Source organism: Solanum verrucosum, unplaced genomic scaffold, assembly GCF_900185275.1.
Source record: "Solanum verrucosum unplaced genomic scaffold, falcon-dt-bn FXZP01000252.1, whole genome shotgun sequence".
Classification (NCBI taxonomy): domain Eukaryota; kingdom Viridiplantae; phylum Streptophyta; class Magnoliopsida; order Solanales; family Solanaceae; genus Solanum; species Solanum verrucosum.
This window is the reverse complement of record NW_026019988.1, coordinates 5,470,303-5,496,900: the sequence shown is the minus strand read 5'-3', so window position 1 is coordinate 5,496,900 and position 26,598 is coordinate 5,470,303. Positions and strand designations below refer to the sequence as shown.

General features: G+C 34.7%; 1 protein-coding gene and 1 pseudogene across 2 annotated transcripts in view; both read right to left on the bottom strand.

Moving 5' to 3' along the window:
- Positions 1–26,598, bottom strand: part of LOC125819085 (disease resistance protein RPP13-like) — an 87,676-nt gene that overhangs the window by 34,455 nt on the left and 26,623 nt on the right. Inside the window, exon 2 of one of the 2 annotated variants that reach the window (XM_049498597.1) lies at positions 22,683–22,910. The exons of the other annotated variant lie outside the window; for it this stretch is intronic. Coding sequence (XP_049354554.1) covers positions 22,683–22,910 — 228 coding nt within the window. The remainder of the gene's footprint in view (positions 1–22,682; positions 22,911–26,598) is intronic. 2 annotated transcript variants of the gene reach the window in all.
- On the bottom strand, positions 4,242–4,869 carry LOC125819119 (disease resistance protein RPP13-like; annotated as a pseudogene).

Here is a 26,598-nt window from a genome sequence, read left to right as displayed (position 1 = left end):
GACTCGATAACGGTGTTGGGTTTCAATCCGACTCCAAATGCAAGGGAAGAGTCTCGTGGACTCAAGGCAAGTGTCACATACAAAAGGAATACAACAAAGATTAATATTCACACTTAAAGGGCGAACCATGAATTATTTTAACAAAATTCGCAACTATATACAATAAGAAAAAAATAAAAAGAGTTGAGGAAAAAAATCACCAATTGGTCATTCGAAAGAAAATTAAATATGCTAAAATCATGCTTAGACTACAAAACTAAATATGCTACAATCATGCTTGGACTATAACATATAATAGTTGTGCTCAAACTGACCGAAGTTCCACTTAATGAATTGAAACTTCACAAGAGAATAAGGCAGCAGATGGAGGCATATTGACAAAAATGCGAGAACAAAAACAGAGGCGACCATGAACTCATCCATTTTTAATAATAACAACACATAGAGGAATATATGAACTAATCGAAATACTACTAACACAAGATATCTAATAAAATAATGAAGTAAACTAAAGAATGTATACTACTATGACATAATATATATATCACGAGAATGCCAAGAGTAAGGAAGATTCATCTTTTTTATTTTTTTATTTTTTACAGTAAGGCAAGTTAGATATGTAAAAAAAAAAGAAAAAGAAATGAGCATTATGAACAATAAATGACAGAATGCATTATTCCTTTCACAACAAACACAAAGATTTAACTCTAATATCAAAACCTAAATAAAAAAAATGGAAGGAAGAGAAAAAACACAAAAATAAAAAAAATCACGAGCTAGTAAACTTGCACTTGAACATCAAACTATTTTAAGCAAAACGAGTCATGGATTCAGCCGACTTCCTCAAAACAGAATAAAACGAACCAACAGTAAGACAACTAAAACTTTTAACTGTCAAACTTTCATCTCCAACAACTAAGGAAAAATATCAACTAAGACATTAAACGAGCGATTATCGAACTTTAACAGTGAATCAAAATGAAACAGATGCATTCATGAGAGGGAGAGAAAGAACCGACAGAGAGCTTCAATTCCCAAATGAAACGCCAACTAAAACGAGTTAAGATCAAAAGAAGTTTACCTTTCGGGGAGCAGCGAACTTGGGACAGCTGAGCTGGAGCGAGCTCTTCCACCACACGACCACGAACACCGACAACAAACCAGAGAAAACGAGCAAAGACTCTATCAAACCGAAATTCTCACTCTCTGATTTTAGTTTCTGTATGTCCTCCCAAATTCCAACAACTTCCTCTTAATATTTTCTTTACTTTCTTTAATGATTCTCTAACACAAGAATATTTTTAACTCCGAAAAAAAAAGAAATCCCCCACAACTTGTAGAAGAACAAGGTATTTATAGTAGAGAATCAGGGTTCGAATTTTTTGGGGGGAAAGGGATAAAGCTCGGATTCAAAAGGCCAAATTTGAAATTCAAAACTTCAAATTCCTTTCACCAATTAAGGAGAGACACCTTTTCTTGCAATTTTTGCTCCATTCCGAAAGAGGAAAGGGGAGAAAATCGTGCTTCTTTCTCTGCTGTACCAGTTCTGGGTTTCTTGAATTGCTGGAGAAGAAGAATGATGTGGGGTCGGTTTTGGGTTATTTGTTGTATGTATTGTTGTTGATGGGTGCTGGAATTGGGCTGGGAATTATTTGTTGTTGGGCTGCAGAGAATGGGTTGCTGAAAAATTGAACTGAAAACGGAGTGGGCTGAAATGGTTTAAGGAAAATGGCCCAAAATAGTCTCAATTAGGTTTAGGGTGGGGAAATTTATGGTTAAAATTGCAATAAAAAGGTTAGGCAAATGAATTAACAATCTAGCCAAATTGAATTTTATTAGTGAATCCGACTAAAGATTAAATGAAACAAATTAATATTAATTAACGAGCTTCTTAATCTTTACAAAATAAAATAATTAACTTAATTATAAACTAATTAATTTAAAATAGAAACTATTACTTAAACCAAATTAGTTGGCAAAATATTTACCTAAAACTAAAATACTTTTGAGACAATAATTCGAATATTCATAAAATATACTAACTAATAATATATATATATATATGTGTGTGTGTGTGTGTGTGTGTGCGCGTGTGTATACATTATTTAAAAGTTCCCAACAAATGACAAAATCACATAAAACTAGCTTGAAAATATTTTGAATTTTATAAGGTCAATTATTTCAAATCGTTTAGAATTTATGAAGCTCGATGATTAATTTATATTGTGGAGGTCCAAAATTGGGTGTCAACAGGATTTGTCTAAATTGATCTAAATAAATTACTCTTTTCTTAAATCTTTTTCATTCTAATAAAATTGTAAAAAAGAGCTTTAAAATAAAAAATGTTTTCCAACTTGGTTACTCAATTACTTAACCTTTAGCATTCTTTTCATTTTTAACCTAAGTTTGGTCGGTAATCGTATTTTTAACGAATCTTAAAGGATGCCTTATCCCTTCCCTTTAGGATAATTAGAGTCCTTACTTAGAATCTTAAGTTTAGTAGACCATCTAATTGAAGTCATTTTAGTATTACTTAGTTAAATATTTAGGTGTCCTAATTCACCATAATTAATTAGGTGGCGACTTCTTAAGTTAATTAATTTGGAAATCACCAAAATGTCGTACACCATTTTGACCTCGAGTTAAAATGCGGTATAACAATATATATGCTTGAAAACTACATATAATTCTTCTTCAACAGCTCCATGTATTTCATTCTCTCAGGAATCTCCTTTAAATTTGGACAGTTATGAATACCAAGACCTTTAATCAGAGGCATGGCACTTGTGCCTAAATCCCATCTTTCTAGCTGTTATCACTGCACATTATTTCTTTTCCTTCATAAGAAGCTGTAGACAATCTAGTTGACTGAAGCTGTTATCACTGCACATTATTTCTTTTCCTTCATAAGAAGCTGTAGACAATCGGAGATTCCTTAGGTTTGGCAACCTTCCCAAAATAGGAATCGAAAAGAGTTATCATTGTGATGGAATCTGGAAACAGAGGCAGTTTCTCTATTCTCCCACTTAACCACAATTTCTGGAGCTTTTCACAACAATTAACAAATTCAAGGGATGGGAATGATTCAGTTTCAAGACAATTCAATGCGAGAGTGCTAAGGTTTTTCAAGCTACTAATGTTGTTTAGGGAGTAAGATTTCATAATACTATGCATCCTTAATTCTCGAAGATTGACTAAATCAACAGGATCAACATCTTTCCATTGATCACAACCAACAGCATTAAGAACTTGAAGACTAGTGAGTTTGCTTATATGTACCAAAGGTTTTGTATACTGAGCAACTAAATGTCTTAGATTTATCAGGTCAGCTGTCTCGCAGGGTAGTTTGCAAAGGTATCTCCCCTCATTGACAACAAGTGTCTGTAGATTCTTGACGTTGCCAATGGAAGAGGGAACATCACGGATACCTATCAAGCGTAACAACTTGAGGTGGTACAAACTTCCTATAGCATCAGGTACTATACACCTATTCGAATTATCTATTTCCAAGTACAACACATATAGATGTTGGAACACACTCCTGAAGTTTATAAGAATCGTCTTACGAAAATCTCGATCGAAGAACATAACTGACCTCAACTTTAAGTTAGAAAGATCAAGTGAGAGGTACCTTTCTCCTTCACTATGAATCACATGTCTGATACATAAAGAGGATATGGAGTGGCTTCTTGGATCATAAATGTCAAAGAAGTTTACCTCCAATGCCTTTTGTATCGCAAGATCATGGAGTAAATCCTGAACCCTACATTCAGTAACTCTTTCCCAAAATGTATAAGCCACTTGAACCAAGCTTCGTCTTATCAGTTCATTCAAGAAGCCTTCAGCGACATCCTCCATTCTTTCTTCTCCTCTGGGTATGAATCCCTCCGCCATCCACAACCGTATTATGTCATCAGCTCAGACCACTTGATCTTCTGGAAAAATACCAAAGTAAAGAAAACACTGCTTGAGCGCAGTTGACAAATCATTGTAGCTTAAGGATAGTATGTTGGAGATTTCAATAGATTTATCTTCTTTAATGTTCTTCCAAAGGTGATCTTTCACCTTTTGCCCTTCTTTTAGCCCCTTTTTATGTGAAAGTAGTCCGCTCAATACAACAATTGCAAGAGGTAAGCCTCTACACTTTTCCACCATATCCTTAGCTAGACTTTCCATTTCTGGAACCATTGCTCGAACATCAAGTAGTTTCCTACAAAAGAGATCCCAACTTTCTTCTTGACTTAGGAAACGAAGTTTATGAACAAAACCTCTGTCGTCTGCTCTTTCGGCGACATCCTCTTTGCGCGTGGTAATAATGACTCTGCTGCCCTTCTTGCCATCCGGGAATGCTCTTTTCAAACTCTCCCATGCTTCTCTCTGCCATACATCATCAACCACCACAAGGTATTTGCATTCTGTTAATAGCTTACGAAGGTGATTTTCTAGATCTATTTCTGCCATCTTTTCCAACAAATCTAGAGTTTTCTTGGCGCAACCTTGGATTGATTTTATGATAGTCTTAAGAAGATCCATTGTGTTGTACTCTTGCGAAACACATATCCAAGCGCGTGTAGGGAAGCTAGAGGCTATGTTAGGATTTTTGTAGAGGTTTCTTGCAAGAGTGGTTTTGCCTAATCCGCCCATGCCATAAATGGAGAGGACGGTTCGACGAGGCTCTGCTTTGAGAAGTTGAGCTAGCAATGTTTGTACAACATCCTGAAGTCCAACAAAAATGGAATCCTGATCATCCACATATGAGGTAGTTCTCCTCAATGTTCTAACCATGGCAGACTGATTACTTGGTCCTTCTCCTGAATTATAATTGATATTTGTGATACCATAAGTCTCTCGTTTGCGAGATATATCCATGATTCGTTGCTTGAGTGATTGAATCTCCTCGGCGACATTGTAAAATTTCTTCTCCTTCCTACATATGCAAGCGCAAGCCTTGAGACGACTAGCACGTTTACCGGCCTCAAAGCTATAAGTCTCAAGTATAGCAACAGCATCATTAGCAATAGAGTTGATCTCAAACACCCATTGTTGAACTCTTTGATCTCTACTTTGCTTTAGTTCTGCATCTCTGAGGAAAGACTGTATGAAGAGTAGCTCATTTCTCAGCCATCTAACTTCATCTCTCAGATTTGTAAGCAGGGAAACTTGTTGTATTAGGAAATCACCCAATTTTTGAACTGCAAATGACACAACGGCATCAGCCATCTTCAGGAATACTAATTTTGATTGAAAAAAAGAGGAGGCTGAATATTGGAAAATGGGTGATACACATAAAAGTAAGACCTCAAATAATGTGTTCAATTAAGGGTCCACTTATCACTTATATGATTAAAGTTTAGAAAAAAACGAAACATGACCATGTGGTTTCTGAATAAAGAATTACGATTGGATAAAAGGACAAAGATGTATTAAAGCTTTCCACTAAGCCAAAGGTACTTTTTTGGATGGCTTAGAAGATAGTTAAACCTATTTTTAATTATGGATACCCATTATTGTCTATTCCTTGCATGTATGCATCATTGGTATCTTTATTGGTAGCATTAGCTTGCCTGCCCTTCATTAGTGTGTGATTGTGGTAAAGTGGATTCATTGCTTAAATTGCTTTCTTTGGGTTCATATTTTCGGTTTCATCTATTGTATTTATTACTGAAAATCATAGAACTTCTCAATTGATATTTCATAGGAGAAAGCATGAGTTGTCTCGGGCCGAATTGACTAATCTATAAGGTGACTTATCCATATATGAGGGCTCCTGGTGTGATTTACGAATGGTAGACTTGGTTTAGGAATATCCAAAACAAATGTAAAAATCGTCCATTTGTTCTTTTAAAAAAACATATAAAAAATTCAATTGCTTATAAAAAAATTCAATTGATTCATAAAATTAATCTATCGGTGTCACTTAAAATGGGACAAAAGAAGTAACATGTATTATTTAATTTGAAGACTACGTAAAAAGTATTGTAAATCTATAAAGATTAACAACATGGTGTTGACCGCCATATGTGTGGTTATCCACACTTATAGTTAAGTAGTAGATTTGCCCTACATATATTAGGACACGGGAAGTAACATATATTATTTAAAAATTACGTAAAAAGTACTACAAATTACAATAATTAACAACTTAAAATATTTAAAAATCATATTAAAATTTATCTATGTCACAAAAAGTGAGACAAAAAAATAACAAATATTGGGCTCGTGCTAGCACGGACACTCTTATCTAGTACTATCGTATATATATATATATATATATATATATAAAAGATAACCCTAGACAAGCCTATGTGGCACCACCACAAACCAAGATTCCCTTTTAATTTATCCAGAATGGGATAAACAACCTGTGATGAAAAACATATATTGAAGTTTATGCAGTATCAACTTCATTGTAACTTTGGCTAGCTATATTAGCTAGGAGATACCATTTGTGCACTACCTTCATGTAGTCTACACTTCAGATTGGTTGACTATTTGTGGTTGTTCACGTTAAAGGTTTAGAACATGACCAGTAGTTTCTAATGATAAATATGCTTGATACATGTTGCATGTAGTCTAGACTTTAGATATACTCCTTTTTGTTTGTAACTTTGTTCTTTCTCCTTGTTAGATCATTTTCTGGTGATGGTGAAAAGGTGTGAGGTTATTAACTTGTGGCTTCATAAATGATCCGTAAATGAAAATGTATATCAATTGGAAATTCTTGGAGAACTGTTTATTTCTTTGCTCAGAAGAGGTTTTTTCTTTTATGATAATAAGTAATTCTTGATGTAGTCAAGTGGATAGGCTGTGTGAACTTCTTTTAACAAGTCGTTTGAATGCGTATGTGAGTATATGAGAATTGCTTTTTTGGCCCAGGGCACCATTATTTCATTCTCATTTTCTGACTATCTGTATTTACTCATTCCACTTGCAGTTCAATAGTGCCTTGAGTATTAGTAAGCACTTATATATCCTTGAGACCTTTTGTTATTAAAAGAAAAAAAGAGAACTTCTTGCTCTAATTGTCTCTTGAAAAAGTGTAGTTCTCATTTTACTCAGATCAGGCCTCTAAATCAGCATGGTTTTTCTGATGGAGAGGTATTGAAGATTTCGACCTGATCTAATTGCTGAAGCAAAAATTCTCAAAGCTAGATTAGAGTAATGAATTTTCAATGATCTCACTCCAGTGATGATGGAAGCATATTTATTTATCAATGCTAGAAAAAGTATTAGATGAAATTTGGGAGGTCAATGGAGTATAACTATAGATGTGAAGGGCATTAACAATATGAAGAATCTACACAATGCGACAGTAAAGTATGAAGATCAAGAAAGAGATTATGCCTCAAGTTCTACATCAAGTAAATCTGGTGATTTCATTTTCCGAGACGTTTAACTATATTCTTCCATACTGGAACTTGGACAAAGCCAAACAATTGGTGAACGGAGCCAGGAAGGGTGTTGCTATGTTTAATGAAGATGCAGGTTTTATTTTTCGGAGGCTGATTAATGATGACTATTCTCTATCTGTCATATGATTGTCCAACATTCACCGATTGGCTGTGGGTGATGAAATTGGGATATATTGGGATCCTAGGTTTCAAACGTTTATGTTCCAATTACTTTCTATGGTTTGTAGGAAGAAGATATTCTCTTACAAAGTTAACAACACGCCTTCAGTAGAGAGCTAATAGAGACAGGCCCTTCCCAGACAATCCATTCAAATAACATGATGCACATGAGGAAAAAGATTACCAGTCACTTTTGGAGAGCTGTGGATTTCATTTTTCGCCATGTTTGACTACATTCTTCCATACTGGAAGTTGGAGCTGGCAAGAAGTTTGGTGAATGGGAATGTGGCGCACGTTGGCTTGTGGGATGTAACAGAGAAGAAGTGTGGCAGGACTAATAGGTATGAAGATGTAAGTTTTTCTTTTAGGAAGCTGTGTAGTGATGACTACTCTCTAACGTGCATGACATTGATCAATGATCGTGGATTGGGTGTTGGTGATGAAATTCTGCTATGTTGGAATCCTATTATTTCAAAGTTTATGTTCAAATTAATATAAACTTGGAGTGTGTTCCTGTATTGAATTACCCTAAGAAGTATGAAGGTGAAACTGTTAGCTTTAGGAAGTTGCCTAATGATTAAGGAATTGTTCAATGATAGCGGATTGGGTGTTGGTGATGAAATTGTGCTATTTTGGGATCCTAGATTACCATCGTTTATTCTCAGGTTGGTGATTCAATAAGTAGGCATGTATTGATTGATTAGGGGCTTGTAGAAATTCAAGTTTTATGTTCAAATTCTGTAAATGAGTTTTAATTCATCTGTTCACTCTCTATTAAAGATGGTTATACAACTTTGAATGTAACCTATTTTACAGCAAACAAATAAAACAATTCTACACTGCCGGCTATTGGCTACTACACCAATAAACATCACCTACAATAATTGGAAAAATTAGAAACAAACAGAATTCCACGAAGATATTATTTTAGCACAACAATTCTATACCTTACATTAAGAAATACATAATCTCCAAATGTATAATTAAATAAACTACTATTAGCTATACTGCGGTAGATATATGTTGTAGTAGAAAATATAGCATTTGCGTCCAGTTAAGCTGTTACAATATAAAGCTTTTCCCATAACTTTAAACATGTCAAAAGATTGTCAGTCAAAGACTTTTCTATTTTGTAGTCGATTCGTTTGTTCCTTTCTGTTTTTTTTTAAAATGATTTCAGTTTTTTATACATATGAAACATTTTGTCTATATTAAGTCGACTTCTAAGAAAATGTAATTCAATCAATATGACAATATTTTTTTCTATATATTTTAATGTGATGTCTTTTATTATGGATGTCATGTCTTTATTTACTTTTCTTTCTATTCTGTTTAAACTTGTAATTTTTTCTATAAATTTGATGTTACACCACCTTGACATTTTGTAATGTTTTTCTTTATACATATCTTTTTTATAGACAATTTCTTTTTGGATTATTAAAACTTACGTTTAGTAATTAAGATATATTAATTCTTCTGATATTATAAAAGGTTTATTTTTTTATGAAGTATTGAAAATATCAAACCTCCAACATCTGACACAAGATTTTCATGCTATATTTTGTGAAGAGTTATATTCTTATGTCAAACTTATATACAAAAGGACATAGCTTTAAACTTAGTGATGAATTTCTGTAGGCTCCACTATGATTATATAAATTAACTTTTCTAATGTCAATTAGGGGACAAACGTGCAACGCACGTTCTCAAGACTAGTTCATCCTAAAAATAGAATCAAAGTATTGACAGTAAGGACATTTTTAAGTCAAACTATAAACGGAGGACATTTAGTTCCTTTCACATAGTTTAAGGATATTTTTGACCATTTTCCCTATAAAAGAGGAACAAAAAATTACTGAATTGTGGACAAGAGAGAGTAGCATTTACTAGTATTTCTAATTTCATTTTAACACATAAAGCATTGTCTTAAATGTGGATAAGTAAGAGAGCATACAGTAGACCAATTAATTAAAACATCACAAAATCATTTATGGCAAAAACAATTATCTTCAAACCAATTACACTCACTCAAAAAGCTTAACATAATTATAAGAAATCAAACACTAAAACCACTCTCATTGACAGCCCTTAAATTAATAACCAATGTCTTCAAGTGCTTGGCAGAAATGCCCCCATCAATACCTCTTCAACAGCTCCATGTCTTTCATTCTCTAAGGAATCTCCTTTAAATTTGGACAGTCATAGATACCAAGACCTTTAATCAGAGGCATGTCATTTGTGCCTAAATCCCATCTTTCTTTTTCTTCATAAGCATCTTCTAGTATGAGATTCCTTAGTTTTGGCAGCATACCCAAAATAGGCATCGGATCTTCTGTCAGTTCTGAGTTCTCAAGAACCATCATTGGGATGGAATTTGGAAACAGATTAGGCAGTTTCTCTATTCTCCCTCTTAACCACACTTTCTGGAGCTTTTCACAACAATTAACAAATTCAAGGGATGGGAATGGAGATGAGTTACCATACTCACCCGACAATCTGAGAGTGCTAAGGTTTTTCAAGCTGCTTATGTTCTTTAGGGAGTAAGATTTCTTAATATCATCCATCCTTAATTCTCGAAGATTGACTAAATCAACAGGGTCAACATCTTTCCACTGATCACAAGAGATGTTTTGAACTACTTGAAGACTAGTGAGTTTGCTTATATGTACCAAAGGTTTGTATTCCGAGCAACTAAATGTCTTAGATTTATCAGGTCAGCTGTCTTGCGGGGTAGTTTGCAAAAGTATCTGTAACATCCGGCAATTTGAAATAACTATGAAGAGGCTTAGAATTGGAAATAGTCATTTTTGGAAAGAGTTTAAAAATCTGGAAACTTGGTTAAGTGTGGGAAAAAAATGAGTTTTTGGTCAACTTTGAACAGTCATAACTCCTAGCTCAGGATGATTTAGGTTTAGTTCTAGTTATGTTTACGAAGCTTGTTGAATGATCTTTCCAACGCCATCTAGTTTGCTCGATTCTGAGTTTGTATGAGTTAGTTTTGCCCTTTCAAAGTTGGGCCGTTGGTAAGGGAAGTCAGTCCGAAAATTGTAAGGGTATTTTGGTCTTTTCCCTAACCAATTCTTTTGGATATATTAAGGTGTTAGACTGATTTTAGATCAGTTTTTCCCTTTTTAAAAGAGTGAGAATGAGGGTTTGTGAGTAAAGAGGAGAAGAAGAGGAGAAAGAGAAGATCAAGCAAGGTTTCGTCAAAGATCGTCGTGGATATCGTTGGGGGTGATCCCTACTAGGTATGTGAGTTTATAGTGTTGGGTTGGTTCTTTTCCCCACACGCCAAACTCGTTTTATTTCTGAGAAAAGATTTGGTTGTGTTTGTTGAAGCATTGTTGTTGTGGTTGTTGAAGTCTTGTGATTGTGTTAAAGTTCTTGTTGATTTGGGACATGTTTCCGGTTGTGTTTCCGGGTTAAATCTATTGTATTTTGAGGGGTTTTATGATTCGAAGTGTTTTGGGCTGGAACCATTGAAGTTAAGGAGGTTTAGAGTTGGAAAAATGAAGGAAAAAAGTCGAAATTTTGAGGAAAATGGCTGGGGCGTCGCGCCAGCCAGCGCGCCCCAAATAGGCCTCTGAAGCCCAGCCCTTGGGGCGGCGCGCCTAGCAGAGCACCAGCAGGCCCCTTCTGAGCTTTGTGTTCTGGCGCCCCGCGCCTCTCAGAGCGCCAAGGATGCCAACCTTTTCCATTCTTTCCCCACTTCTTCATGCATGTTCCTTGGCATTGTACTTATATTTCATAGTTGTTTCCAACACTCCATGGTACGTCTAAACGTCAAGAACTCATCCATAAACATGTGATCATATACCATGAATTCATAATCCAATTCAAGGCGAGTTCGGATCAAAGTCAAGTGAAGTTAGAAGTCAAGTCTAGAAGTTAAAAAGTAAGTCAAAACAAGTCTTTAAAGTTGTTCAAGAGTCTTTATTGAACGTTTTAACTTCATTTTAAGGCTCAGGTTTCAGGTCAAGCTGTAACACCCCGTATCCGAAAATAGAGATTTCAGATTTCTAGTGTTACAGGTGGCACTCACGGACACCATCCACGGACCGTAGATGGACTCACGGTCCGTCCTGCAGGTCCGTGGTTCGTGACAGAAAACTTCCCCATAACTCAGTCAGAAAATTTGGCTAAGTCCCGACTCACGAACAGACTCACAGTCCGTAGATCAGACCACGGTCCATGGTCTATGTTCGTGGATCGAGACTTCCCTTACTAGTCTCTGACACAAACTACGGTCGACCAGCATGGACCGTCATTCGATCCACGGTCCGTAGGTCTGACCGTAGATGAGGTTAGCAGCTAGTTAGATGAAAAATATTGATGGGTCAACTTTAGATGGTCATACTTTTAGCACAAAACGAATTATGTGTCCCATCACCTATGGTTAGATAGATAATTGAATTATCTTTCCAACGCCACTGAATTTGCTAAATTCCAACCTCTGAGTAAAAAGTTATGCCCGTTTTAGTGAAGCCCTGTCGGGCAGACTCGACCTACGGACCCAATCGACGGACCGTCAGTTCCGTCCATCAGTCACTCCGACAGCAGCTAATTCAGGCGTCTTTTGGTCTTTTCCTATTTCATTTAACCCCTAAGATACGTCGTTTAGACCCTAAATCATGAGATTTTAATCAGTTTAAGCGTAGAAACATAATTAGAACTTACCTTAGTCAAAATCATTAATCAAAATCTTAGAAAAATTAAAAGCAAGAGAGGAGAAAAAGGTCAAGAACCCTAGTTCAAGAACGCAGCGAGGTTCCTTCAGTTCCAGCCCCAAAATCGAAAGATTTCTCCGTGGAATTCGTCACCATGTATGTGGGATTTCACTAGTGGGTTCCTTTCGCCCATTAGGTCCCTAGAATTCAGTCAAATTCTTGATTCCATGATTATGAACAGACCTAGGGTTTCTAGAATTATAGCAGATCATCATGAATTAGTTAGCTAAATGTTCCAAATCAGATTATCATGTTATTGCTCAGTTTATCGCATGAATTTCAGAACCCTAGCTATGTATTTCTTTAGTTCTTGAATTACACATGCTAGGTCAGATATTTCAGTATTCAGTTTTACATGCCTCAGTTTATGAATGCATCATTATCAGATTAATTGTTGCATTCTCAGTTTGCATGTTCAGTTTCGAGCTATCCAGTATTTACAGAAACTCAGTCATAATGTGTTAACCACTTAATCTATTGGGAGTAGCATAATACCGAGTTGGACTAGGATTTCAGCGTACCCATATAGTCCCAGAACTACGAGCCACGTAGGTGTAAGTCCCCTCTGTGGGCAACATCAGTTTAGTGATCACGCCAGCCATGCCTCTATACCTTTGGCCGGGTATATTGGGTCATCTCGATGGGGCGTATACATCGGACTCCACATTTAGCTCATGTGGTTTTATGTCGGTTATTAGTAGCTCCCACAGTTCAGTCAGACTCTATTGCATTGACCATATTTCAGTACAGTCAGTATTCAGTCTCAGCATGTTATAAATTTGGTCATTACATCAGTTAGCTCAGTATTCAGTATTTTCAGCATCTATATCGTGTTCAGATTATATCATTGCTTTATTGCTTTGTTCAGTTATATGTTATTTCAACTTTACTTTATCCTGCATGCTCAGTACTTCTCAAGTACTGACGCACACGTGCGCTACATCTTCTCGTGATGTAGGTTCAGGTTCTTAGCATCTGGATCACGCTTAGATCGGTTCCCGATCTCCAGTTCAGCAGAATCAGTGGTGAGTCCTCATTCTCCGAGGACAATAGTCATGAGTTTCCTTTCACTATTTTAGTCCTTTAGTTTCAGTTTTGCTAGACTTAGTTGGGGCCTTTCCCAGCATTTCTAGTCAGTTTAGAGGCTTATTTCAGACATAGTTAGATTCAACTTAGTGTTTCGAGTTTGATATTTCTTTTGTATTAAACTCTCAAATTTGATATATTCAGTTATAGTATATGGGTATTCCCTATCTCTTCAGATTTATTTATGATTTAGCTTCCGCATCAGTTTATTATCTTTAGTATGCTCATGATCATGCCAGCAGGGTTAGCTTGGGATCACTGGTGGTCCTAGGTCCCATGTCCGTGTCTCGGGGGTAGTTCGGGGCGTGACACAAGCAAAAAGTATAGAGTTTCAAGTTAAGTCAAGAGTTTAAAGTTGAGTTCATTTCTCAAAAGCTATTAGGGAACTAAGTATTCCCAAAGAAGTTTATAAATGTTTTTTTTACATTTGAGTAAGAGGGGAAACATGTTTTCCAAAAGAGCCTTTGGGCTAAGTTTTGAGTAATTACCTCAACTAAAGAAAGATGTGTTTAAAGACACTTATGAGCCAAAGTATTTTTGGGAGTAGTATTGAGCACCGAGTTTGGGACACGAGTTCATATTAACTCAACTCTCCATAAGAACCATGAGCTAACATGGGACTTGACGGGTCATTCTTTTTAGATGACCACGTAAGATTAAGCTAGTGGATCCACTAAGTTAAAGTAAGGTCTTATATCACGGCAAGGTATAGGATGGTCCTTGGGCAACGTGAGGTAAAACGTTGTATCACCACTAGGGCTCATAGTGGTGGTTGTCGGTTAAAGAATCTCCCACTAAAGCTATATTACTTTTATATAAGTAAAGTTGAGTTTGTTATTGTTTTATCATTAACGAGCTAAGTTGTTTACATTGTTTTACAAGCTTTATATGTATTGCATATGTCTTATTGCTTTACATTTGAGTTCATTTATCCATGAGTCGAACAGAGCCAAGGTAAGTGTTCTCTTGTACTCCTTTCAAGCTTAAGTTGTGGTTTAGCTTTCCAGCTCGCATACTCGTACATTCCATGTATTGATGCCAGTTGGCCTGCATCTTATTATGATGCAGACGCAGGTACCCAGGATCAGCATCCAGCACGCCGTTGATCCAGCTGAACACTCCAGAGTCAGTGGTGAGACTCCTTGTTTTCCGGAGGACACTGTTATTTTGTGTTCTTAGTTTTGTTTTGTTAGGATGTTGCGGGGTCCATCCCAACATCCATCTCAGTATTTTAGAGGCTTCATAGACAGCCAGTTAGTTAGTTTTGAGTCTCTCATCTATGTATATATGTAAATATTCTATTTTGAGACTCGAGTTGCCTTTTGGCATGTTATGCATCAGTTAGGTTGCTTTATAACCTTGCCAAGCATTGGGTTGTTCTGTTGAGTTAGGTTTCCGCTGAGTTAAGAAAGCCAGGCCAAGGGTTCGCTTGGGCCAGCAATGGTCTTCGAGTGCAGGTCCTGCCCAGGGTGTAGGCTCAGAGGGTGACAGTATCCCCCCTCATTGACAACAAGTGTCTGTAGATTCTTGAGGTTGCCAATGGAAGTGGGAACATCACGGATACCTGTCAAGCTTAACAACTTGAGGTGGTACAAACTTCCATTGGCATCAGGTACTATACACATTCCCAATATTTATATCCAAGTACAACACATATAGATGTTGGAACACACTCCTGAACTTTATAAGACTAATCTCACGAAAATCTCGATCGAAAAACATAATTGACCTCAAATTTAAGTTAGAAAGATCAAGTGAAAGGTACATTTCATCTTGACTATGAATGGCATGTCTGATACATAAAGAGGATATGGAGTGGCTTTTTGGATCATATATATTAAAGAAGTTTACCTCCAATGCCTTTTGTATCGCAAGATCATGGAGTAAATCATGCACGCTACATTCAGTAACTCTTTCCCAATATGTATAAGCCACTTGAACCAAGCTTCGTCTTATCAGCTCATTCAAGAAGCCTTCGGCGACATCCTCCATTCTTTCTTCTCCTCTGGGTATGAAACCCTCCGCCATCCACAACCGTATTATGTCATCAGCATCGACCACTCGATCTTCTGGAAAAATACCAAAGTAGAGAAAACACTGTTTGAGCGCAGTTGACAAATCATTGTAGCTTAAGGATAGTATGTTAGAGATTTCGATAGATTTATCTTCTTTAATATTCTTCCAAAGGTCATCTTTCACCTTTTGCCATTTGTTTAGCCCCTTTTATGCGAAAGTAGTCCACTCAATACAACAATTGCAAGAGGTAAGCCTCTACACTTTTCCACCATATCCTTAGCTAGACATTCCATTTCTGGAACCATTGCTCGAACATCAAGTAGTTTCCTACAAAAGAGATCCCAACTTTCTTCTTGGCTTAGGAAACGAAGTTTATGAACAAAACCTCTGTCGTCTGCTCTTTCCGTGACATCCTCTTTGCGTGTGGTAATAATGATTCTGCTGCCATTCTTGCTATCCGAGAATGCTCTCTTCAAACTCCCCCATGCTTCTTTCTTCCATACATCATCAACCACCACAAGATATTTGCATTCTTTTAATAGATCATGAAGATAAATTTCTAGATCTCCTTCTGTCATTCTTTCTAACAAATCTAGAGTTTCCTTGGTGCGACCTTGGATGGATTTTATGATATTCCTAAGAAGATCCATTGTATTGTACTCTTGAGAGACACATATCCAAGCGCGTGTAGGGAAGCTATTGAGTATATCAGGACTGTTGTAGAGGTTTCTCGCAATAGTGCTCTTGCCTAATCCGCCCATGCCATAAATGGAGGGGACACTTCGACGAGGCTCTGCTTTGAGAAGTTGAGCTAGCAATGGTTTTACAACATCCTGAAAGCCAACAAAAATGTAATCCTGGCCATCCACATATGAGGTAGTTCTCCTCAATATTGTAACCTGATTACTTGGCCTTTCACCTGAATTATAATTGATATTTGTAATGCCATAAGTCTCTCGTTTGCGAGAGATATCCATGATTCGTTGCTTGAGTGGTTGAATCTCCTTGGCAACATTGTAGAATTTTTTCTCGTTCCTACATATGCAAGCGCAAGCCTTGAGACGACTAGCATGTTTACCAGCCGCGAAGTTGTAAGTCTCGAGTATAGCAACAACATCATTAGTAATAGAGTTGATCTCAAACACCCATTGTTGAACTCTTTGATCTCTACTTTGCTTTTGTTCTGCATCTCTAAGGAAAGACTGTATGAAGAGTAGCTCATTTGTCAGCCATGTAACTTCATCTCCTCCCGCTTGTCTTTATTTGTCTCTCCTTCATATGAGAATCTTTTTCTTTCATATCTAATCCGTTTTCAACCCGCTCATATTCAATTCAACCTGCCCATTTTATGTAAGACACTTGAATTGGGATGGAAGGAGTAAAAGTTTCAGTTGTTGCTAGCTTGCCTGCCCTTCATTAATGTGTGATTGTGGTAAAGTGGATTCATTGCTTAAATTGCTTTCTTTGGGTTCATATTTTCGGTTTCACCTATTGTATTTATTACTGAAAATCATAGAACTTCTCAACTGATATTTCATAGGAGAAAGCTAGCAGTCTATATCCATTTTCCATAGGGAAAGCATGACTTGTCTCGGGCCGAATTGACTAATTAATCTATAAGGTGACTTATCCATATATGAGAGCTCCTGGTGTGATTTACGAATGGTAGACTTGGTTTAGGAATATCCAAAACAAATGTAAAAATCGTCCATTTGTTCTTTTTCCCAAGATTAAAACTTAAGATAGTCATGAGGTGATCATTTTTTATAATGTTCTTCAAGTTTTAGAAAATAATCAAATATGGTTGTTACTAACTTGCTTTAATCTTTTAAACTGCTTCCATATAGACATAAATGCTATACTACTTTGAGTGGTTCTTTAAACAGAAGCCTAGTAACACTTTTGGGTCATGCGTTGAATATTTGATAAAATTTTGCGAAAAATTTCAGGTACTAGCTATATTTTTTATTTGCGTGCTTGTTCTCAGTTTCCTCCATTTCGTAATTTTTTTCCAAAAAAATATATATATTAATTTTTGAATTTTTAAATTATGAATTTATGATATTCAATTGAATTTTTTCTTAGCACCATCAATGAGAAGATAAGATTTATGATGTTGTTTTGTTAGTTTAGTTATCTTTACTATTTTTACAAAATTATATTATAACTACCTGTATTAAGTTTAAACCCCACTTTATTATGTCCAAATATCAGATGTCCCCTTAAAAATATATAAAAATAAGAAGTTAGCATGATTTCTCATGTAGGCGATGAAAAAATCTCAATTACTTTTATTTTTTCATCAATTAATCATTGCTATGACCTTTGTTTGGATTTGTGCCAGAAAATTTGATTGGCTTATTATTGCTGTTATTATTATTTTTATTGACAGGAATGTAACTAGAAGTCTGCTGAATTTAATAGTTTTTATGCAAAACAATACTATCCCTTCGAATGAAAAAAACAAAAAACAAAAAAGGCATAGAAGAATGGAAAGCAAAAGAAGGAAAACAATATTTTGTAAAAGAAAAATAAATTATTACTAATAATATTGCATAAGCAACAAAGTTAAAAATAGAATTACTAAAATAATCTTAAATTGCTGATTTATATATATATATATATATGAAGAATCTTATTTGTTTTTAATTACGAAGCTATTTTTTCATTACTTATAGGTTAAAATAATCTAAAAGTCATTATTATTACTCCAATCTTTCAACTGTTCTATTACTAACTAATGAGGAGAAGCCCAAAACGTACTATAATAACTATTCAATCTTTTCATAGTTAACAATGCTAAAAGAAAAAGAATTTTAAAAGTCACTATACATATTAGTATAAATATATCTCATGTTTCGTTTTTTTTTTCCTTCCAAATTTAAAATTATCATTTCAATTTTCTTTGATTATTCTCAAGATTTTTGGTTGTGCTTATGTGTTATAGGTTCTTTTCTTATTTTATTTTAAAACAACGTTACAAATATTGGAAATCAGTATGTGTTTAAAACAACGTTACAATGTTACAACGTCATTATTAAGATTTTTTATTATGCTCGTAAATAATATTATTTAAATATTTAGAAGGTTCAATTTTACTTAATAAACATCGTGTATGTGTTTCATTTTTTTAAAATTTATTGATTTATTTTATTTTTTGTTCATTGTTTTATGTAAAATATATTTTTTTTCTTTGTGTGTTTTCGTAGGTGGTTACAAAAATGATAAATTGCTCATGAATAAGAAATTAAGAATGCTGAAAGGAAATTTTCTCGCCGTATACACTTTAGTTGATTATTGCTTTCATTGATATTATTTCTAACCATTTAAATATCAGAAGGCAGGCTTAATCTTAGTTTTAAAAAATAATGCCAATAAAATTATATTTTCTTCTGGACAAACTTTATTGGTTGAGAAATGAAATCAAACTTAATTTTGACATATTTAAAGTTTCAAAATTTAGTTCCAAACTAAAAAAAGAGTGAATTGTGTTTTTCAAATTAGAATAATCTCATTTTTGTATGTGTTGAATTTGTTTTTACATGAGTAATTTGAATGTAAGTTATTATAAATAGTTTAACAAATCAAAAAACTTAAGTTGAATTATCATCACAATTTTTTAATTTATCAAAATATATGAGAGCTTGTAATTTAAAATCTATATCTATATATATTTATATAAAGTTGGACATAAACAAGGTGATGTTACAATAATCATTTTTTTTTACCATTCTCCTATTTTCTTAATCTGTTTTTGTTATTAAAATCAAAAAATAATAATCAAAGGTCACTAATTAAAATATTTCTCCTCAATATGCGTTACTCATTTTTTTCCAATTACTCATTGTTAAGTACCACTTATTGTACCTGAGTCTCTTTAATTTGTTAGTGCCCCTCATTTTAATTTAAAAGTCTAACTTTGACTAAATAATTTGTCAATTAATTAGGAGAAGACAATTATTATAGAAGACAAGGAAAGATAAAAAACGTTAGTTTCGAATAGGTGATGAAAATATTAAAGTAGAAAGAAGCAAATTTTCTTTTTGATTATTTAAAAAATAGAGCACAATATTTAACTAGCAACAAGAACTAGAGAAACAAGAAAACAATTCAATAAAATAAATAATTCAACATAGGAAAGATGGAAGGAAGTAACTAAACAAAAGGAGGAAGTAGGATTAGGAGATAATATCTCAAATGGTCACTCAACTATGAATAACTTTCTCAAAAATTCACTCAACTATGAGTAGTTTTCTCAGAAAGTCACTCAACTTTGTTTTATAATACAAAAGTCACTCAACTATGTGTAGTTATCTTAGAAAGGCACTCAACTATTGGTATTCTACATAAAACGTCACCTAACCAATTTAAAGAATTTTTTCATTAATTTTTGTTGACTTGAAAATTTTATTTTAAGCTAAATTTTTAAGAAATAAAAAGATCTTCATTATAATCTTTTTATTGACGTGTCCCACTAAAATTAAGTAATATATATTATAACAAAATTTATAACTATAGTTAGTAAAACAAACTTATATCTAAAGTACCAATATAAATTATAAATATAAAAACACACAACTCAGTTACGCATTTTATATATTAAAAAAAAGCTTATAATTGAGTAATCAGTTAATTATATATGTCAACATTTGAACAATAGTTAGACAATAACAAAGATTCCAATGTTTCTAATTATATGAGAAAAATTAGAGTAGTAAATTATGTCGTCATATTTGAGTGATTGCTTTAAATATTATTTTAAATGCTTATAAAATGAAGTGATCTTGATAAATATATATTTCTATATAATTTTAGTGAGGTGCATCAATAAAATGATTAAAATTGACACTTTTTTTATTTTTTAAAAATTTAGTATAAAATAAAAATCTCATGTCAACAAAATTTAATGAAAAAATTATTTAGATTGGTAAAGTGATTTTTCAAGATAAATATTCATGATTGAGTGACTTTATAAGATAACTATACATAAGTGAGTGACTTTTGAATTTATAAATAATTTTCGCGCGGAAATGTTGACTAGTTCTTGTATAAATGAACATTAAGAATGTGTCTAATTCTCAACGGTCATTGAATGGAATAATAGTTGATAATTACAAAGTAAGGTATGTAGAAATTTTCTTTTGCAGTCAAACAAGAGCCATTTAATCATCTTTGTATACTCATTTTGGTACGGTTACATACTATATATCACATTTTTGGACCTAATAACATAAAATTTAATCATTACTTTAATTCCAAACCAAATTTTGCTGTCCAAATTTTGTAGGTTCATGAAATGTCTAATCATTTTACATACGATAAATAAGTTATTTAAATAGATTGATTGTTCATATATTTCAAATTATATATTTTTTTGTTGAAAAGTGGTGATACTCATCACAATGTGATTTGATATAACTCATACTTTATATAATATTTTCACGGAACTCACGTACAAAGCACGTGTCCAGAACTAGTGTGGATATAAGCAAGAGAACATAGAGTAGACCAATTAATTAAAACATCACAAAATCATTTTTGCCAAAAACAATTATGTTCAAAACAATTATACTCACTCAAAAAGCTTAAAACAATAAGAAATCAAACACTAAAACCCCACTCATTGACAGCCCTGAAATTAATAACCAATGTCTTCAAGTGCTTGGTAGAAATACCTCTTCGATTATGAAAACATGCTATAATTCCTCTTCAACAACTCCACGTCTTTCATTCTCTCAGGAATTTCCTTTAAATTTGGACAGTCATGGATACCAAGACCTTTAATCAGAGGCATGGCATTTGTGCCTAAATGCCATCTTTCTAGGTTATCAAGATCATTAAGAATAAGGAACTCTAGTTGACTGAACCTGTTATCACTGCACATTATTTCTTTTCCAAGATAAGCTCTAAACAAATTGAGATTCCTTAGGTTTGGTAACATTCCCAAAATAGGCATCGGATCTTCTTCAGTTCCGACTCCCTCAGAACCATCATTGTGATGGAATTTGGAAACAGATCTGGCAATTTCTCTATTTTCCCTTCTAACCTCAATTTCTGGAGCTTTTCACAATAATTAACAAATTCAAGGGATGGGAATGATTCATAATCTTCACAACACAATGTGAGAATGCTAAGGTTTTTCAAGCTGCTAATGTTGTTTAGGGAGTAAGATTTCTTAATACTATCCATCCTTAATTCTCGAAGATTGACTAAATTAAATCAACAGGGTCAACATCTTTCCATTGATCACAACCAACGCCTTCAAGAACTTGAAGACTAGTGAGTTTGCTTATATGTACCAGAGGTTTTGAATAGTACCGAGCAACTAAATGTCTTAAATTTATCAGGTAAGCTGTCTCGCAGGGTAGTTGGAAAGTGTATCCGCCCACATGGACAACAAGTGTCTGTAGATTCTTGAGGTTGCCAATGGAAGAGGGAACATCGCGGATACCTCTCAAGCTTAACAACTTGAGGTGGTACAAACTTCCAATGGCATCAGGTACTACAGACATGTTCATATCCAAGTACAACACATATAGATGTTGGAACACACTCCTGAAGTTTATAAGACTCATCTTACGGAAATCTCGATCGAAGAACATAGTTGACCTCAACTTTAAGTTAGAAAGATCAAGTGAGAGGTACCTTTCTCCTTGACTATGAATGCCATGTCTGATACATAAAGAGGATATGGAGTGGCTTCTTGGATCATAAATGTCAAAGAAGTTTACCTCCAATGCCTTTTGTATCGCAAGATCATGGAGTAAATCATGAACCCTACATTCAGTAACTCTTTCACAAAATGTATTAGCCACTTGAACCAAGCTTCGTCTTATCAGTTCATTCAAGAAGCCTTCAGCCACATCCTCCATTCTTTCTTCTCCTCTGGGTATGAAACCCTCCGCCATCCACAACCGTATTATGTTATCAGCCCTGACCACTCGATCTTCTGGAAAAATACCAAAGTAGAGAAAACACTGCTTGAGCGCAGTTGACAAATCATTGTAGCTTAATGATAGTATGTTGGAGATTTCAATATATTTATCTTCTTTAATGTTCTTCCAAAGGTGATCTTTCACCTTTTGCCATTCGTTTAGCCCCTTTTTATGCGAAAGTAGTCCGCTCAATACAACAATTGCAAGAGGTAAGCCTCTACACTTTTCCACCATATCCTTAGCTAGACTTTCCATTTCTGGAACCATTGCTCGAACATCAAGTAGTTTCCTACAAAAGAGATCCCAGCTTTCTTCTTGGCTTAGGAAACGAAGTTTATGAACAAAACCTCTTTCGTCTGCTCTTTCAGCGACATCCTCTTTGCGCGTGGTAATAATGACTCTGCTGCCATTCTTGCTATCCGGGAATGCTCTTTTCAAACTCTCCCATGCTTCTTTCTGCCATACATCATCAACCACCACAAGGTATTTGCGTTGTTTTAATAGATCACGAAGATAAATTTCTAGATCTCCTTCTGTCATCCTTTCCAACAAATCTAGAGTTTCCTTGGTGCGACCTTGGACGGATTTTATGATATTCCTAAGAAGATCCATGGTGTTGTACTCTTGCGAAACACATATCCAAGCGCGTGTATGGAAGCTATTGAGTATATCAGGACTGGTGTAGAGGTTTCTCGCAAGAGTGGTCTTGCCTAAACCACCCATTCCATAAATGGAGAATACGCTTCGACGAGGCTCTGCTTTGAGAAGTTCAGCTAGCAATTTTTGTACAACATCCTGAAGTCCAACAAAAATGTAATCCTGGTCATCCACATATGAGGTAGTTCTCCTCAATGTTCTAACCTGATTACTTGGCCCTTCTCCTGAATTAGTACTATTGATATTTGTAATACCATAAGTCTCTCGTTTGCGAGAGATATCCATGATTCGCTGCTTGAGTGATTGAATCTCCTCGGCAACATTGTAGAATTTCTTCTCCTTCCTATATATGCAAGCGCAAACCTTGAGACGACTAGCACCTTTACCAGCCTCGAAGCTATAAGTCTCGAGTATAGCAACAGCATCATTAGCAATAGAGTTGATCTCAAACACCCATTGTTGAATTCTATGATCTCCGCTTTGCTTTAGTTCTGCATCTCTGAGGAAAGACTGTATGAAGAGTAGCTCATTTCTCAGCCATCTAACTTCATCTCTCAGATTTGTAAGCAGGGAAACTTGTTGAATGAGGAAATCACCCAATTTTTGAACTGCAAATGACACAAAGGCATCAGCCATCTTTAGGAATAACCAGTTTTGATTGAAAAAAAGAGGAGGCTGTATGTATATTGGAAAATGGGTGATACACATAAAAGTAAGACCTCAAATAATGTGTTGAAAAGGTCCACTAATCACTTATGTGATTAAAGATTAGAAAAAAACGAAACATGACCATGTGATTACTGAATAAAGAATTACCATTGGATAAAAGGACAAAGATGTATTAAAGCTTTTTGAAATTTTCCACTAAACAAAAGGTCAATTTTTTTAAAATTAAAGCATCTTCAACCACCGTTATACAACTTGGGGAAAAACACATATAGAGAAAAGTCTTAAAAAAATAAAGCAACTTCAACATCATTGCACAACTAGTGGAAAATATATATTGAGAAAAGATTAAAAAAATGGAAGCATCGTCAACAATCATGACACAACTTGTGGAAAAAAATATTTGTTTTTATTTGTTCATAATAATATTTATTTATTTCTATTTGCTTGTTACAATGAAATAATTTAGGATTCATTAAATTGGTTACATTGTCCGCAATTCTAATTGTGCATATCACATCATATTAATCTATATTTGATGGAGCGGTATTATTTTTAAAATAATCCAAACGTACCAAATCAATTTTAACAACTCAAGTTTCAACTGATTTGGAAGAATGAGCTAATTAATCAAAAAAAATATCAATGAAATTTTTGGAGGCCTGCAACAAAAGCTTCATTGATTTTTCTCTGGAGCCATTTTGTCCTTTAAATGGCGACACAGCTTAGAAAAATCCAGCGTACGCTACTGGTTGTGGTAATGGTAGTTAGGGTATTAAATGTTGTTATCATATATGTGTCCACCATAGGTCAATGGATTAGGTTCCTTGACAAAGTTAAGAACAATACCAAAAGTAATGCTTAAAGTAAAGGACAAAGATGTTTACATGGAAACCTCCTTGCTCAGAAGATAAATGTTGAGAGAGAAGATTTTTGCATTTCAAAAATCATGTTTGCAAAAACTAGGTTATTTCTTATCAAAGTTATCAATATAAGATGGACAAACACAGCCTAGTGTAACTCCATTGGCTGAGAACTCTGCACCTCTTTTCCCATGCTCACCAATCACCACAATTGTGGTGGATTTATTGTTGTTCCATGTTGTCTGTCTTGTATGTCTGTCGCTCATGGGATCAGGTACCTCTACCAGATCTCATAGTTTATTAAATCATCATAATTTCATAATATAACAAATACTATTTAGTAATTATGTTTTATCATTTACCCTACATTTTTTATAATAGATTTATCATGCATCCTACTTTTCGTGTAGTTTGTCCTTCAAATTATCGATGTGTGACAACATGTAGTGACCGAAAAATGATATATTCTATTAAACATTGTATTCATCAAAAAGATAAAATACAATAGGCAAAATGGTCTGGTGGACCCTTATACTTTTATGCATTTGTATTGTGAACCCTTCTACTTAATCATTTATCAACTGAACCCTTAAACTCAATAAAACACAATTTAACAAACCCCTCTGACCATTGACCATGCTTATGTGGCATTAGGATGTCTGAGTTGGCAAAAGTGTGTAACTACTGTAACATCCGACAATTTAAAAATGAATATGAAGAAGCTTGAAATTTGGAAATAGTCATTTTTGGAAAAATTTAAAATCTGGAAAATTTGGCTAAGTGTGGAAATCAGTGAGTTTTTGGCCAACTTTGAGCAGTCATAACTCCTAGCTCAGGATGATTTAGGAGTAGTTCCAGTTATGGTTTCGAAGCTTGTGGAACGATCTTTCCAACGCCACTGAGTTTTCTCGATTCCAAGTTCGTATGAGCGAGTTATGATCTTTGAAAGTTGGCAGTTGGCAGGGATTCCGTTCCGGAAATTTAAGGGCATTTTGGTCTTTTCACAAATAATTTCTTTTGAGCTTATATTGTTGTATTAGGCTGATATTTGGATCATTTTGTCCCATTTTGAAAGAGAAAGAGTTAGGGTTCAAGAGAAGAAGAAGAGAAGAAGGAGAAGAAGAAGAGAAGAAAGAGGAGATCAACAAGATTTGTCAAGATCATTGTGGATTTTCGTCGGGGGTGATCCCTATCAAGGTATGTGAGTCTTTAGTGTGGGTTTATCCTTTCCCCCCACATACCAAGCTCGTTTTTATGATTTGAGAAGAGATTGGATTTGTTGTTGAAGTTGTTAGTTGTTGTTGATGTTGTTAGTTGTGTTGTTGAAGTTATTGTTGGTTGTGGGACAGGATTGGGCTGTGTATTTGAGTTGTGACCTATTGTATATTGAGGGATTTTATGATCCTTAGTGTTGGTTGGTTCATACCCCCACACACCAACTCGTTTTTAATTCCAAGAGAAGATTTATTGGTTGTTGAAGTTGTAGTGGTGTTGTGTTGAAGTTCTTGCTGATTTAGTACAGATTTCTGGCTGTGATTTTTGAGTTGAATCTATTGTATAATAAGGGTCTTTATGATTCTAAGTGTTGCTGCTGAAACCTTGAGGTTGAGAAGGTTTAGAATTGGAAAGAAACAAGGGGAAAAAGTCGGATTTTTGGGGAAAAAGGGGCTGGGCTGTTGCACCTCTCCTAGTGCCAAGGACACCAATCCTTCCCTTTCATTCACCATTTCTTTTTTTATACATGTTCCTAGGTATTATACCTATGTTTCCTAGTTGTTTCCAACACTCCAAGGTACTTCCAAAAGTCAAGTAAAACTACAAGTCAAGTGAAGTTAGTTTCCAAGTCAAGTGAAGTTAGTTTCCAATTCAAGTGAAGTTAGTTTCCAAGTCAAGTGAAGTCAAGCTTAGAAGTAAGTAAGTCAAAGCAAGTCTTTAAGGTTTTCCAAGAGTCTTCATTGAGCGTTTTAACTTCATTCTAAGGCTCAAGTTCCAAGTTAAGTATTGAGTTTCAAGTCAAGTCAAAAGTTAAGAGTTTCATGTTAAGTTAAGAGTTTCACATCAAGCCAAGAGTTCAAGT